Source organism: Gossypium raimondii, chromosome 7, assembly GCF_025698545.1.
Source record: "Gossypium raimondii isolate GPD5lz chromosome 7, ASM2569854v1, whole genome shotgun sequence".
In the NCBI taxonomy this organism is placed as follows: domain Eukaryota; kingdom Viridiplantae; phylum Streptophyta; class Magnoliopsida; order Malvales; family Malvaceae; genus Gossypium; species Gossypium raimondii.
The window spans coordinates 53318811-53335941 of NC_068571.1; the positions used below are offsets into that span (position 1 = coordinate 53318811).

Sequence of the window (17131 nt, forward strand, 5' to 3'; positions counted from 1 at the left end):
TTATGGCATGTTTAAGTTAATGTTTAAATGAACATGAAATAGGTAAAATAGATTAAATTTGGCATGTTTACAAGTTGGATTTAAATGATGTTTTATTTATATGTTTTATTGATATAATTCTGGTACCTATGAGGGTGCATTGGTTAGGCACCTAAAATGATTGTTATGACATGTTTTGGATGCGTTTGATTGTGTTTTGAAATTATGTCTGTTTGATCGGTAATGCTCCGAAACCCTATTTCGACGATGGATGTGGGTTAGGGGTGTTTCAGTAAACTTATATTTGGGCTGGATCGAGCTTAGACAAACATAAAGTGTTAATATCATGCTTAGATCAAATTCGACCCATTAACACCTCTACTCTATACTATTTTTTTTTGGATGAATGATGAAATTCATTAATCCACTAATACAGTTAAACTGCTATAAAAGAATAAAAAGTACTATACATTAACTTTAAGCTTTACAAATAAATTAACCAATGATACCTCAAGAAGCACAAAGTGAAGTATTAACATGATTAGTTCTACTTATTAGTCTTCCTCTTAAGCGAGCCCGGACAATTTCTTTAATCTGCACCAAGACAATAACTTCATTCAAGAGTGATGCACCAAAATGACCCTTGTTCCTCCGTCTTCGCATGACATACAAATATGCACTTTAAGCAAACTTGAGTATAGCAATAAGTAAGGACTTTCATTTAAATTTCAATATCACTCAAGCTAACTCTTGCCTCCAAGTTCCCACAATCTTATAAATGGAGCAAAGGCGCAAAATTGACTTCCACACCTTATTTTACCAATTATTTGATGTAATTTATTTTTCAAAATAAACAATGTGATTAATTTGTTTTAAAAAGAAAGTTGACCTAAAAAAAATGATAGACTCGCTTTCTTCATAAATTTTGACAAGTCACTAAAAATATGCCACGTTTTGGGATCCAAAAGTCGTCGCACTTCGAGGTTCTAGAAAAATTAATTAAAGTCGTACTAATATATTAAAAACCCATTCGTGAGCTCACAACCGTTGGATAATTCAAAGATAATCGAGCGGTTTAGGAGCGAATTACCGGTACCACCCGGTTACATTGAAAAGAAAAATTGACCCAGAAAAATAAAAAAGTTGGTCAACAGCTTTGGGTTAAAAAAAGGAAATGATTCCACGTGATCCCCACTTTAGTCAGCTTTCATTCCATCTTTTACTGTGCATGCCGTTCCCCCAAAAATTTCATAATTTTTAACTATATTAATTAATATTTATAAATAAATTCACAACTCTTTTTTTTTTTTAACATTGACTGCCGACACCAAAATCTTCTGTTATTTGCGCCAACATCTTTAAATTATGATTTATATTCTAAACCGATTTTTAAATTTTAAATATTTTAATTAAATCCTTCAATTTTTTAATATTATACCAATTAAGTTTTTTATCAATTTAGATGTTAAATATTAGTCAAGATTTAATATAGATACATTTTAAAACTTAAATCTAACCTATTAGAAAAAACTGTCAAGTATAATATTGTCTTTTTAAAATGTAAAAGTCAAATTGTTCATACATTGAAGGATATACATGTTTAAATTTTAATTTTCGTGTTTTAAATATGTTACAGTGATAAATTTAAAATTAAATTAAAATACGACTCATAGTTCGCGAACATTACGTGGAATTGAGCCTAATAAATTTGCTGAACAAAACTTGAAAACAATAATTAAAAATAAGATTTTATTAATAATTGTTTTAGAAAATGGTTTAAAGTTGAAGTTACTTGGTTTCTTTCAAAAGTTAAAGTTGAATAGCACCGAACCCATGTGTTTAATTTGACTAAATCTCAATTTAATTTAAAAATAAAATTGACTTTCTAATCAAAACAGTTACTGTACTATCATCACTTTGTCAAATTTCAATCAAACGGTCAAACCATTAAGCGTTAAATTTGCAAAATGAAAAGATTGACCAAAATATAAAATAAATAAATCCACACATAACTTTGAACAGTTATTAGGTAGATTGCAATTATTAAATTATTAGTAAGTTTATATTTTGATTATTTAAATTTAAAAGTTATAAAATAGTTTTGAACTATTTGAAAGATTTCATTTAAGTCATTGAAATGTTAAAATTATTGTTTTATGATATTTTCTATTTACATTGCCTGCAATAATCGAAAATTCTCATTCATTTTCTCTTCTATAGTTTAATTTTTTATACGTCACAAATCTACGGACCAAATCTTAACAATTTTCTTCTCCTATCTGCAACACTAATCACCAGATAGACTTGGACCTAATTTTTTTATAGTTTAATTTTTTTTATTCTAATTGGACCTAAGGTGTGTTATGGTCAAATTGTCGCTTGGAGCTCACTAGCTAGACTTTTAAAAAAGAAACTTAACAGTCTAGTGACTTAAATAAAAACTTTTAAATAATTTAATAATTATTTAATAATTTTTTAAAGTTAAATAAATAAGTATAAATTTATTAATAGTTTAGTGACATGGAATGTAATTTACCCTTATTTTTATTATTTTGAATAGAAAATGAACCGCTACTATTGTTACTTTGACTTTGATCAAGAACAGCGCATTGTTTGTTTTGTTATGGTCTCGTCAACGTTGTTTATTCAACGGAAATTTCAAATCTACCCTCTTCCTTTGGACCAAAACAAAAACCAAATCTTACCTCATATTCCCTCTGCGCTGGCGCCCACCACCCACCGATTTCTTTAATCTTTATTCAACTCTCTCTCATGGAAATTTTCAAATCAATCTAGGCCCTCGGATTGAAATCCCCTTTTTACCCGGTCATCTGGTCATCCTTTAGCCGGCCCTAGCCCTTATATCTCCCCCTTCTCCTTCACCTTCCACCTCCCCTTCACCGTTCAACTCTTCTACTTTTCGCCAGGCTTCAATGTTTTGTTGACCTCTCAACTTGCTTAGTTTCCTTTGGTTGTCGTCGTTGTTTTTCGTGAAAATGGCGGTGGATCTGATGAGTTTTCCTAAGATGGATGATCAGATGGCCATTCAGGAGGCTGCAACGCAAGGTATGAAGAGCATGGAGCACCTGATTAGCCTCCTTTCTCACCAGTCTAACCGACTCGACTGCGCTGAGGTTGCCGATCTCACCGTCTCTAAGTTCAAAAAGGTCATCTCACTAATTAACAGAACCGGTCACGCTCGGTTCAGACGTGCACCGATTCAGTCCTCTTCCTTTTCCTCACCGTCATCATCCGCTGCTTCTCTAACTGTTACTGATTCCCACAAGGCTCTAACTCGAACTCCTGCCCCGGTTGAAACACCGCCGCTGACCGTAAATCCGGCGCCGGTTGAAGCTCCAAGTACGGATCCTGCTAGTTTCGTTCCTTTGCAACCCCAGAGTTTAACACTCGATTTTACGAAACCTTGTTTGTTTAGTTCTAACACTAAAAGCACTGAGTTGGAGTTCACAAAAGAAAGCTTCAGCGTGTCGTCGAACTCTTCGTTTATGTCTTCTGCGATCACCGGAGACGGCAGCGTTTCGAACGGGAAGCAAGGATCATCTCTATTTTTGACACCGGCGGCGGCCGTTTCCTCGGGAAAACCACCACTATCCTCTGCTCCATTCAAGAAGAGGTGCCGCGAACATGAGCACTCTGAGAACGTGTCCGGCAACGGCAAGTGTCACTGCTCAAAGCGAAGGTAAATACTAGGCTTTTTCTGGATTTTCAAAAATTTCAAAAATAGCTTCACTTTGTGAGTCGTGAAAAAGTACAGAGTCAAGATCAAAACTGATTTGCATTTGGTTTGATATTTCAGGAAAAACAGGGTGAAAAAAGTAATCAGAGTTCCAGCCATCAGTTCTAAGATCGCCGACATTCCGGCAGACGAGTATTCATGGAGGAAGTACGGTCAAAAACCGATCAAGGGCTCACCATACCCACGGTATCTACCCTAGTCCTGAGAATCATGAAATCAGAGCATTTCTAGGATTAGTCGTGATCTGAGTTTGCGTTGACTTATTTTCAGGGGATATTACAAGTGTAGTACGGTCAGAGGGTGTCCCGCTAGGAAACACGTGGAGCGAGCGACCGATGATCCGTCGATGTTGATTGTAACATACGAAGGGGAGCACCGGCACAGTGAAGGCGCGGCGCAGGAGAACATGGCTCCAGGTGTGGGGCTGGTAGTATTCAAGTCAACTTGATAAACAAATAAACGTAGAGTTTTGTAATATTTTAGAGTGGTTGAGGGGGCTGAATGTAAATTTGTTTTTTCTTTAGATATATTTATAAATTTTCCTAATGAAAAAAGTAAAGCTTAATTAAATTAATTGTTGATTGGTGATGACGATGAAAATAGCAATAATAATATCTTAATAATTCTACAAACTTTTCAACTGAATTTCTTTTTTCAGGAGGGGTATCATTTTCTATTTTAATTTACTTGGGAAGGTGTTTTTTTTGTATAAATTTAAAGAAATAAGTACATTTTGACTTAACTTCAATTCAATCTTTTGTATGGTTCAGCTCCAGCTGTTTTCATAATATAATCTAATTAGTACTTTGTTACTCTTCATTACATGTCTTATCACTTTTTCAACCTCAATTGGTTTATATTATGATGTTGAAATAAGAGCTGGACAAATATTTTATATTAACGCTAAAATATATTCGCACCAACTAATTATTCACATACTTTTATTTTTCATCATCCAATTTTTAAAAAATTATTTTCAACAGTCACTTTCTTGTTAAATCATTAGTGGAATGTAGACTTCACCGATACTAAATTTAATCCTATGATATTTATAAATTTTATCAGTTTGGTCCTAATTCTAAAAAGTTTAATAAATTTAACCCTCAACTTTAAACATTCTATCAATTTAATCCATACAAATTTTATAAAAATCATAATTTTTTAGTACATTTATAATTTGTTCTAAACAAATTGCTAAAACTTTCAACTTGCATCTTAATAAAAGAAGAGCAATGTTATTGCAAAGACTATTTATGGTATAAAGAAGGCGAAAAAGAAAAGAAGAAGAATTGAAGATGGAATTTAGCAAGGAATCCCGAGAAAGACTAAGGATCATGGCTTAGCTTTCCCAAAAACCGTTCTTGTTGGGTTTTGCTTTTCTTGGATTGAGGCTTAGGTGAAGAAGACACAGATGATGCCACTGCTCAACAATCATTTAAAAAAGCATAAATTATTTGGCCATCTACTTTAAAACAAAATTTATTTTAATCCTCTATTTAATTTTCCGATTCTTTTAGCTTTTAAACTTGTATTGTTTATCATATTACTCCAAAATAGATGAAAAATTAATAGAATTAACTTTAGTAATGCCATCCAAGTAACAATCCACTTATGTCACATTAGCAATTCACTAAAATATTAGAAAACCATGAACTTAATTAATTAATTCACTAAAACCATCAACTTACTTATTTTACATTTTTAAATTTTATCATTGTCATGGAGTGAAAAGAAAAGTAAAATCCAACATAAAAAATCTAAGCAACATACTTTAATGATCAAAATCCAGTATATTATTTGTTTTTTCTACCAAAATAATTTTTCATTTTGTTGCTATTTTGAGTTGTTTTTTGTACCGAAAATGAACAATGTAATAGAAGTGCCAGATTACAATGGTTACTATGGTTTGATATGCGAAAAATTGTATAAACAAAACAGAAATAACATAGAGGTTTGTTTACGCAATTCAATTTCCTATATTTTGCGGAGCCTAACTTAGTGAGTAATTCCACTATTTTTAATCTTCAATGCAACAAGTTATTCACACTCTATCACTTACCAAGTATAGCGATCTCACTTTTGCACCTAAAGAGTAAAACACTCACCTCCAAATCCTACCCCTAAGAACTTGGACAGTAAACACTTAATAATCTTTACAATTCAGTTTACACTCTCTCACAAAATAGTTCCATGTTGAACATATTAGAATGCATTAAATAAGCTCTCTTACAAAACCAATACAAGCCTCAAAACATATATTCAATTTTGGGTTGCTAACATATAATCTAAGTGAATAAAAAGTAAATATTTGAAAATAACTATCATCAATAACAATCAAAACAAAATCACTCGAAGATATGCTCTCCAAAATCAGCAACACTATCTTGATGAAATCTCTAAATTCCAAGAATTTAATTGATTCACAAGAATCCAATCCAATCTTCAAATATCAAGGATTTATTTTCCATAGATGGGCAAGTATCTTTAATAATACAACATATTAACAGGTTCAAAGATTTTCTTCATTAAATTACCAATCCAAATAAGACAAGTATTAAACCATCGTCTACAATTGGCACTGTCGAGTGCCACTTAGCAACTCTCAGTTTAATTTGCCTCAACAATCTCCCATTTGGCAATTTGATGAATAAAATCAAATAATATAGGAAGCTAGCTACCACAATCAACAATACTCCCCTTAGTACAAAGCTCAACTTAGTACATAATATAGTAATTTTAACTATCAATGCTATATCTAGAATTCACACCAATAATCAAAATACTAAATTATAGCTAAGGAACAGATAAGATAATATGCATCAAAATACCAAATGTCATAACGTGAAAACAGGAACATGCTAATAGTTAGACAATTGCTAGTGTAATTTACCTATATATTAATTATATAATTATAAAATTCAAGTAAGGCTGATAAAATTACCAATAATATTACTATCGAATAATAATAAATGAATTGCTTAAAAAAGCTTTAGCGATTATAAATTAAAACTTTGTACCACCCGTTTGAACACATGCTGCTTGCCTGGATAAAGTTCGCTTGCATCCCATTTTCACACATGTTGCTCACATGGACGAAGTTCGCTTGCATCCTGCTTGCCGACATGCTACTCGTCTAGATGAAGCACGCTTGCTTGCATTGCCGCTCAATTGGAAGAAGTTCACTTGTATCCTGCTTGCGCACATGTTACTTGCTTGGATGAAGCTCGCTTGCATCCCACTTGCTTACATTGTCATCCGCCTAAGTGAAGCTTGCTTGCATCCCACTTGCGCACATACCGGTTGCTTGGATGAAGCTTGTTTTCATCCCAATTGTGTACATATTGCTCCTACCTAAGTAGCTTAAGCAATTACCATAAAATGCCTTGGCAGGGGCAACAAATTGTTTCACGATTGGGCTTTGCATCGTATTATATCATTATTGTCTGATTATTTTTATTTTGTCCAATTCATGAGAATCCCTTTCAACAAATGTAATTCTCATGTAGGAGGCAAAATGTAAATAGTTGTTTTTTATTATGAACATTTCTATTAATAGTAGTTCCAGGGTTTATCATTCTCTACAACTACAAGAGCACTCCTAGGGAAAAATTATCTTTGGGAACAACACTATGGGTGGGTTTGGATGACCAATTGGTTGCAGTGCAGTGCCTTTGTCACATAATATAATATCTAATCTCACCGTCACCATTATTTTTACACTAACCGCAAGTAAATGCATCGTCCATCCAAACCCACCCTATATTGGAAATGCTAGACTTAGAAGGGTTGGCAAGATTTTTGGATAGCTCTACTTTTGGAATGTCTTGAAGAGCATAGCTTGAAGGCTCAAATATAGATACTGTTAAAAAGTTCCATTTTTTTTTTGGTGAAGTAAGAAGTTCCCTTTTTAATAATTTTTTAAAATACAAGTGCTTACTTCTTATTCCCTCATTGAGCAAATGGTGTGTTTTTCCTTAAGGCCATTCTCGCCAAAATATTTTATGTGCGTGTAACTTTAATGTAACCATCATTATACCCACGATCTATAAAACTTACCTCTCATTATCCACATTCAAGTAACCTCTTCCATTTCCATTTCCTACTTTATTTTTATAATTGTTCTTTAATAACTTCCTTTCTAAGGCTTATAAATAGCGATGGAAATACTCCATTTGGAGATTTTTTAACTTTTGACAAATTTGGGCATTCTAAAATTCTCTATGCAACTTTCTTTCTACAATCACAACAACCATTTTAGTTCTCACCTTTCTCTATCATTATTGCTTCCATCATCACCTCTTGCTACCAGTGGCGGAGCCAGGGGGCCCTTGCCCCCCTTAAAATAGAATTTTTTTAACCCTTTGTAAGTTATAAAATTTTAAATTAGTAATGGTAAAATTGTACTTTGTCCCCTCAAAAATGATAAAATTTTGATTTAATCATTTAAAAATTATAAAGATATAGAATATTAAAATGGTAAAAATATATAATTTAATTTCACCCCTCCCTCCAAATTTTTTTTTCTCGCTAGTGCTTGCCACCGCACTTATTTTCCGTCTACTCCGATGTTCTTCTCTGCCATCACTTCACAACATTTCATTTTACTGATTTATAACATTTCCTCACTTAACCAAAAAAAATCATTTGCAACATTCATATTCACTCATTGATTCAATTACTAGCTAGGTTGCATTAAAACTTATAATTTGCTAGATTTCATGCACAAATTTTCACATGATTATAAATTATTTAGTCATCAGTTTTTTAAAAAGAAAAAAAAAACTCTTTATTTATGTTTGTGGATAGATGTACCTGTTGTTGGGAATTTATACATGTTTATTGTCAAGAATTTGGCAAACACTATTGGGTATAAAATGTTTGTTGATTCTTTAATTTATATATTTCTGCAAGTACTAGATGCAAATCCATTCTCCTTGCCCTTGAAATGAAATTGAATTCTACCGTTCAAATTACTACTTGCAAGTACTGGCGATGTTATAAATATAAAGAGGATTGATGTTCTTACTTCTTAATTCGAACAAGGAGATTCTTTTGTTTAATTTACGGATAATATATATATGTATATATATAATATATGCTTAAATTTGCTTTAAAAGTTTGAACCAGACCACTCCCTTTGGTAATGAATATATACACATATTAAATTAATCTTTGAATATTACAAATTCTTGCTACATTTAATTTCTCACAGGAACAAAGGAAAGTGGGGGAAAGATTACAACAATTGAAATGAATAAAAAAAACTCAACCATGGCTTCACGCATTTGTAAGTTTTTTGTTTTCATTTATGAGTCTCAAATGCCCCAATCAGTGCTCTAACACTGTTCTTCCTCCCGTCAACTACCTTTTTATCACTAGCTTTCTCCTCCATCACCATATCACTTATGATGGGTGTTGCGATTTCCTTTTCCCCATGCAGCGTTTCTTCTTGTACTTGGTTTGTGGCAATTACCACCTTTGCTTCCTCTTCAATGGTTTCCTTTTCCCCATGCAGCGCTTCTTCTTGTACTTGGTTTGTGGCAATTACCACATTTGCTTCCTCTTCAATGGTTTCCTTTTCCCCATGCAGCGCTTCTTCTTGTTCTTGGTTTGTGGCAATTACCACATTTGCTTCCTCTTCAATGGTTTTCTTTTCCCCGTGCAGCGCTTCTTCTTGTTCTTGGTTTGTTGCAATTACCACATTTGCTTCCTTTTCAATGGTTTCCTTTTCCCCATGCAGCGCTTCTTCTTGTTCTTGGTTTGTGGCAATTACCACATTTGCTTCCTCTTCAATGGTTTCCTTTTCCCCATGCAGCGCTTCTTCTTGTTCTTGGTTTGTGGCAATTACCACATTTGCTTCCTCTTCAATGGTTTCCTTTTCCCCATGCAGCGCTTCTTCTTGTACTTGGCTTGTGGCAAGTACCACATTTGCTTCCTCTACTATTGTTTCTTCTTTAACTAATTCAAGCTCCTGTTCTTTCCCTTCATGATCACCCTTTTCTTCTCCATTTTCAGTCACCTCCTCAGTTCTGTAACCTTCTTCTACTCCTCCATTTTCGGCTTCTACTGTAGTTTCCTCCTGTTGAACCTCTTCTTCGTCACCATCACTATCGTTGACCTCCTCTTTGCTGTCATTTTCCTTATCTCCATCATGTTCTTCCATTTCTTCAAGCTGAGGAACTTCATGTTGTTCCAGAACTGTGGGAACATCATCAAGGGTATCTTTTTCCTTTTCTTCTTCAACACGTTGGACATGATGGGTAGAATCCAAAACTTCAACTTGGTCATCATGTTGTCGGGATTCTTCAGCTTTTGGTATTTCAACATCATGTACTTCACCCACCTCATCTTTCACGACCTCCTCAATTTGATGATCCAAATTTTCTTTTTGGACATCCTTTTTAGTTAATGGAGGTTTCTTTGAAGCCAAAAAAGTAGTAGTTCCCCTCTTAGTGGTAGCAGTAGGGGCCTTCTTCAAGCTCTTAGTCATAGTCATAGTCATAGTCCTAGTCCTGGTCTTAGACGAAGAAGATGATAACGTGGATAGTTTCCCTGCAATTGGGTTTTTGGCAAGCCTTTCCGAGGTTGGCCTGTGTGCAGTAGCAGTGACTTTTGAACTCAAAGAAGCAGCAGCTCTGGCTGTTGTTGGTTTGCGTGGAGCCGAAGAAACAAGTGGCTTTTGGACTGGAGCTGCCGATGCAGGTCTTTGGGGTTGGGATTTGGTGGAGCTGTTTACAACCCCAATTTTTTTAGCAGTCTTGGTAGAACCATCAGTGCATGTGCTTATTGTAGACTTGTTGATATGGGTGGGTAAGGTGGCAGGTAGAGAGACTCTTCTTTGCGCTTGCCCTTGAAGGCTTGCTATAGTGGGTCTTCTTAGCCCTTGGCTTGCTGCCCCGTGGGTAGTAATGGAAGCATCTGGTTTTGAAGGGCAAGTGACCCTTTTCTCTTTCCCCAAACTGCTACTTTCTTTTTTCTTGGTTGCCATCGATCGCAAGGTGTCTCTACCCTTGCCCTGTTCCATTACCAACTTTCTCTCACAATGAACCTGCATTCACTATTATATAAAAATCATTAACCATCTAACCAATCTGGCTCAACTAAATGAGTGTTGCTTCAGTAAAAATATGGTGGAGTAACTTGTAATAGAAATTGGATTGCATTTGGTCTCTTATACAAAATATGCAAATAATATGGTCTAAAAAAGATAAAATGCAATGTAATTCTTAATCCAGATACTTCCAAAAAAAACTTTTACCATGTTGCTTCAAACTTGATCTGCATTGAAAGAAGGCCATGGACATGGGCATTGTTGTTTTGGGCTTTTAGCCTACCTCCCTATAGAAAATACACTTACATAACATTGAATGAAGAAACAATTGGATTCGACATGGGACCTTTTTATCCATTGAAAGTAGAAAACAAGAAAAGAATAACGTGCAAAGTTCCTATAAAGTTGCACCACCCTTAAGACAAGCAAATGATAGATTAAATTTAAAGACAACATATTCACCTTGATTATGACAGCAAATTCATGTAGTGTGAGAATGTGGGAATAGATGGAGGACAAAGGGAGGATATAAATATGGATTACGATTTACAGCACATAACAGGAGGAAGAAGGAGGAGAAGAAAAGGTGGTTTTTTCATTATTAAAATGAAAAAGGAAAATTAGGAGCTTGAATTTCAACACAACTTAAAGGAAGAAGTGGCTGCCTGTACGTAGGGGTTTCATATATATGGAAGAAGAGAAGACGATCATTGAAATTAATTAATTAAATTAAAAAAAGTAAAAAGCATCAAAAAAGTAGCCGAGACATATGGGGAGGTGAATGTTGACTATTTCAACCAAAAACAAACATAGCTAAAAATAGTTTGTTTCTAATTTCTTGGCATTACGTGAATGAGTGATAATAGCTTTGCTGATCTTAGATTGATATGCATATGATAGAGAGTATACATAAAAAATTATATATTTACTAGAACAATATTAATTCTTTAATAAACCAAATGAGTTCTTGTCAATGTGAAGTCGTCCTCGTCCTTATCCAAATTGTAAACCAAGGACTTGCTTGCAAATTTGCAATCCATTGGCTTGGACCCAATTAATCACCCGTTTCTTTAAAATTCCACCTGAAAATGACATTCCTCAAAATCCAAAATACCCACCCACTTGTTACTTCCTTCAATATTTACTATATATTAATATGGAGCTGCTGGGAAGAGGGACCCAAGCAAGTGCTCCTCATCAAGCAACGTACACCATGTGGACCAAATTAATACATGAGACATCTTATATCATAAGTCCATAATTTTACGTATTCATAATCTAGGATGGATCAAGTTTTTATTTTATTAGCATTAGTATATATGCGCGAATTAAGGTAATAGTAGGTTTATTTTATCCATTGAAGATAAATGATTGATAAAAGTTAAAATATTAAAGTTAGTCAATTAACATTAAAAAATTAAAATATAAAATTCTCAAAATTTTCGTTAATAGAAAATTGGTAAACGAAAATGAGAAAAAACTAATCTCTCTCGTTCAAAATGATTAAACTAAACCCATAATAATTCCATGTTGTATTGTAATAAATTTGTTTTACTGCTTTGTATAAGTTTTCAGTCCATTTGACGAAATCACTTAATTTCTCAATTGACTTTCAAAGTGATTTGATTAGCATGAAAGTCTTATTATATTTTGATGATTAAAGAGTTATTTTAGAGATAAATATCATATTTATTCAAATAAGTTTTTAAAGTTTTATATGATGATTTGAAGGAGTTTATCTTGCCGCTATAATAACTAATCGTGCTTAAAAATTTAAGCTCAAAATATTAATTTTCAATTAATTGAATTTTTCAACACCTTATCAAACATGAAATTTTAAAATATTATTTCATTTTGCAATTATTATTATCTCTAAAAATTTTTAGTCTAAAGTTATTAATTCGAATTGAAATATTCATGTAACATAAATATCTAATAACTAATAGGACTTCAAAAGCTACATTCAGATTTTAATTTTAATTATTGAATTTGAATATATATGTTTGAATTAAAATATTCATGTAAATTATATATTTGATAAACAATCGTAACTTCAAAAAGCTATATTCAAATTTTAATTATTGAATTAGAATAATGATTTAAAATAGTTTGAGTATCTAATAATAATAATAATAATAATAATAATAATAATTTTATGTGTCCAAAATATGCTTTTAAATTTTATTTATAATTGTGAATAATAATTCTCAATGGCAAAAGCAAACCTATTTAACTAATTATTATAATACAAACAAATTATTTTCAAATATTTAGTTTTCTTTGATTCTCGTAATAATACATATAATTTATTTTTCTTTTTATAATCAATATTTAATCAATTACTTTTATAATTATTATTGTGTTAATTTAGCACTTAATTTAATTTATATAATATAGAGATAAAGTTTTTGTAGCAAGTAATTGTCCAAATATAATGTTACTTATAATTGTGTTATTTTGTCAAACCAATTGACTACATGATATACAAAACTACAAATTTGTAAATCTATTAAGTATTAAAACAACTTTCTTTAAATTGTAGAGAAAGATGAAAATTGAAAACATGTTTATATTTTCATATTTATAAAAGAAAAAATCACCCGATAACCACCTCTTCTGTAGTGAAAATATTAAAACAACATATCCTAATAATATATCATATATAATTAAAATTATTTGTACATGAAATAATAATGAAATTAAAAAAATTACTAACTGTCCATCGAGATTTCAAGTGGTCCTGCATGGGTGAACAGCATCATTATTATGATGGTGCAATTGAAAATGCTGGCTTCTTGTGATGATATATAAGATTTTGGTGAAGAAAATGATAGGTTTATATAGAGATTAAACTTCATGAAAGGTTACATGCAAGAGATAATGAAAAGTTGTGTAGTATTATAAAAGTTAAAAGACATAAAAATGGTTGTTAATTCGAGTATAAATGTTTGATTTCGTGGCATATTTTTTTTCAATGTAACGGTTACCATTGGTAGATGTTCCAAACATTTCATTAAGGGCAACTTAAAGCTCATAATAAGAATTTGAGAATATATTTAAAAGGTTTGGATTGATCCAATTTATTTTAATTGGGAGTTAGATATATATTTAGATTCTACTTTTTCTCAAAACTATATTATTTAGTTTCTTTTAAATCAAAGTTGAAATATGAAGGAAAATGTTGGTATCGAAATTGTTAGAAATAGATATTCAATTGTATTAATTTGCTTTTATAATGAACATTAAGAAAAATAAAATAAAAAGTTATTTTGTTTAAATTTAAACTAAGAAAAAAAAGTAAATTGAAATGATTATTATAACTTTTTGTCTAAAAATTTAAATAGAGTTAAAGGAAATAAACTAAATAGATAATTTTAAATGGCTTAAAGTATAATAATAAAAAGTAAAAAATTATAAAAAAAGAGAAAGATTATTATAGATCTATTTACTGGTAACACTAATTAACTTTTATTACAAAATACCTAAATTTCCTTTATTAATGATTTTTATACTTTCTAAAATATCTCTAAGGGGAGCTGGTTTTATATATATTTAATGAAATGAGATGAATTGTTATGTAAGTTCGAAGAAGGTGCTATTAGCTTTTCTTAATTTGTAATTAACTTTGTGTAGGTTTTCCATGCTTAAAATTAGCACGCTAATTGTTTGAGGAGATGCCACACCTTATTTCTACATCAACAGCAATACACTTGGCTAAAACCAACCTGTATTACTAATTAATTAATAAATGTCAAATTGTTGTCTTAATGATAAAAGAAGTGAATATATTTATTTAAATGCATCTATTTTTATAGCCCAAACTTTATCTTATAATAATATATAGTTAAGAGCTTTACCTAAACATATAATTATTAGCTACATCGATCATCACTATTTCAATTGGATGGGGACTTGCACCTCTCATTCTTTTACAATTGCCGCCCACGCATCTTCTTTCCTTCTTTTCTAGTTTTACTTTCTTGCATTATATTATATATCATTACGTCACATTCATTGTATGGCTGGAAATAAAATATTTTATATTTATACAAGTGTTGGAAGGAGAAAATTGTGAGTGTTTGAGTTTGGGTTACGTCTTGTGTGTGGCTCATTTGATCAAGTGGTACTATATGTGCATATAGTTACCATTTAACGAGCAAGGGTTCAAATCATACCACGCGTCTCCTTGGTAGGTGGTTGTGCTTCATATGTTGTCCAATCCAAAAAGATACTCTCAGTTTGTCAACCTTACCTTAAGCACTCGGACACTCATAAACTCGAGAGGCAAAACCCCAACTTAACTTGGAGACAACATGAACTTATTGAGGGGTTAATCGATTTTGAACGAATGGCACTATGAAAGGAGTCAATCTCCCACAAACAAAAAGGCATTTTTTTTGAGGGAATGATGACTCTCCTTCAAAAGAAATCTTCCAAGTGTCACTTGTCGAAAGCTAATAGACCCTCATGTGCCCATAGTTTCCATTTAAGGGGCAATGGTTCGAACCTCACCATGTGTGGATGCTCATGTCCCCATGATAGGTAGTCGTGCATCATGCACAACTTGACCTAACGAAGACTTCTTTGATAGGAGGGTCGGCCTCCCTCAACAAAATGAAATTATTGATTAAATAAACTATAAATAAAGTGATAAAAGTCTTTTATATGAATTTTATTTGATATTGGGTTGATACTTGAATTTAATTATTTTAAGTACATAAAATTTTATTATAATAATATTTATTATTAAAAAATTCAAGTATTACTTAATTGAGTTAATATTTAATTATAATTAATTTATGAGACAAGCTCAATAAAAATATTTTAAGATTAAAATTTTGGTATATTATATTTAAAAATAAAATTGTTATTTCTTTTTCGAAGTCATTTATTCTTGTCTCATTTTCCTCTTCAAGAAATCATTTTCTTAATTAATATAAGCACCGAGTTTAGAGAAAGGTTAAGAAAAGTCCACTAAGGTCTTTGTCTAATACAAATTTGATTATGATATCAATGAGAAATGAACATATTTTGAAGAAAAGAAATTCATTTTGTCTAACAACATTAGTTAATTAATATAATTTTAACTTCAAATATAATAATAATAATAACTTTTTGATTATATGTGTTGTTTAACAATTGCCACGCTTGAGCCTTAGCTGGCCTTCCCCATTTTAATCATTCATGCCGCATTCTTCATTTTATATTTTTAGAAATTAAATTGATATATTGCACAATTCTTTTCATATCCCACTACGGAATTAAAATTTCCTAAATAAATTCCATCATTACAATTAATTACAATTTTTGATTTGGAAATTAATAATTCAATAATTTGGTAATTAACAAGAAACAAAATAATAAACATTAATGGTTTTAAGTGACGGTTCACATGATAGGGAGGTTAAAGGATCTTAAAGTAAAGAAGATAAAGGTCGCACCTCAAAGGTAGAGTGAGGTATTTATAGGTGAAGGTGGTCCTCTCTTAACCTAAGTCTTGACACTTGTATGATGTAGACCCCATCATGGTTGGCCACTTACGAGATATAGTAGCTTCTAGGTAGGCCGATAAGGATAGAGAAGAGCTAGGTGAGGTCCACGTGTGAGCCATGCAAAGAAAAACTCAGGACATGTTTTTAATGATGTAGGTCTCACCCAAGGTTAGAGTGAAGTATTTATAGGTGAAGGTAATCCTCTTTTAACTTGGATTCTAACATGAGTATGATGCAGGTCCTATCATGGTCAACACTTAAGAGATACAATAACTTTTAGGTAAGTGGATATGAGACAAAAACGAGTTAAACAAAGTCCACGTGTAAATCATGCAAAGAATGACTCAACACTTATTTTTAGCGATATAGGTCAAAGGAGTTGTACACATTTTATGTATTAAAATTACGAGGGGAAGCCTATAAGACGAGATACATATAACAAAAACTATGATTAGAGCTATTGATAATTTTATTTTTGGTAAGGAAAGTGGCATAAAATCGATGAGTGAGGTGGGAAAGGGGTTTCTTTCTTGCATTAAAGGGTTAAGTGAGTAGTAATTTTTCTTCTTTACAATAAAGTTGGTGGAGAATTAGATGTGTTAGTGCAAATTGACTAACTTTTCTTCATTCAATTCAAATACTTTCACACCCCCGGTCAACATTTTGAACCATTTACTGCAATGGAATGATTTCATCATTTGTTTGTTGATTAGTCGCATTTCTTCTATCTAAATCAAAATTTGCAAATAAAACAAGTCCAAAACTTGATCATTATTGTAGATGCGGTGGATGAATTGATAGTTTTGTTTTTGGTATTATAAGTTTCTAAATTGAAAAAAAGAGGATATAACC

General features: G+C 31.9%; 2 protein-coding genes across 6 annotated transcripts; one reads left to right on the forward strand and one right to left on the reverse strand.

The window, feature by feature from the left end:
• The first annotated feature begins 2855 nt into the window (after window positions 1–2855).
• Window positions 2856–4368, forward strand: LOC105762221 (probable WRKY transcription factor 17). Its single transcript, XM_012580302.2, has 3 exons — window positions 2856–3679; window positions 3797–3922; window positions 4007–4368. Exons 1-3 carry the CDS (start codon window positions 2976–2978, stop codon window positions 4182–4184), a joined length of 1008 nt encoding a protein of 335 aa, XP_012435756.1. The 5' UTR covers window positions 2856–2975; the 3' UTR covers window positions 4185–4368.
• A 4528-nt stretch (window positions 4369–8896) lies between these two features.
• LOC105802392 (uncharacterized) lies at window positions 8897–11457 on the reverse strand. 5 transcript variants are annotated; one of them, XM_052633330.1, is made up of 3 exons: window positions 11250–11457; window positions 9513–10793; window positions 8897–9212 (listed from the first exon to the last, which is right to left on the reverse strand). In XM_052633330.1, exons 2-3 carry the CDS (start codon window positions 10788–10790, stop codon window positions 9039–9041), a joined length of 1452 nt encoding a protein of 483 aa, XP_052489290.1. In that variant the 5' UTR covers window positions 10791–10793; window positions 11250–11457; the 3' UTR covers window positions 8897–9038. The 5 variants fall into 5 exon arrangements, with proteins under 5 accessions (XP_052489290.1, XP_052489289.1, XP_052489288.1 ...); XM_052633329.1 differs by having other exon boundaries at window positions 9363–10793; XM_052633328.1 differs by having other exon boundaries at window positions 9288–10793.
• Window positions 11458–17131: the final 5674 nt, after the last annotated feature.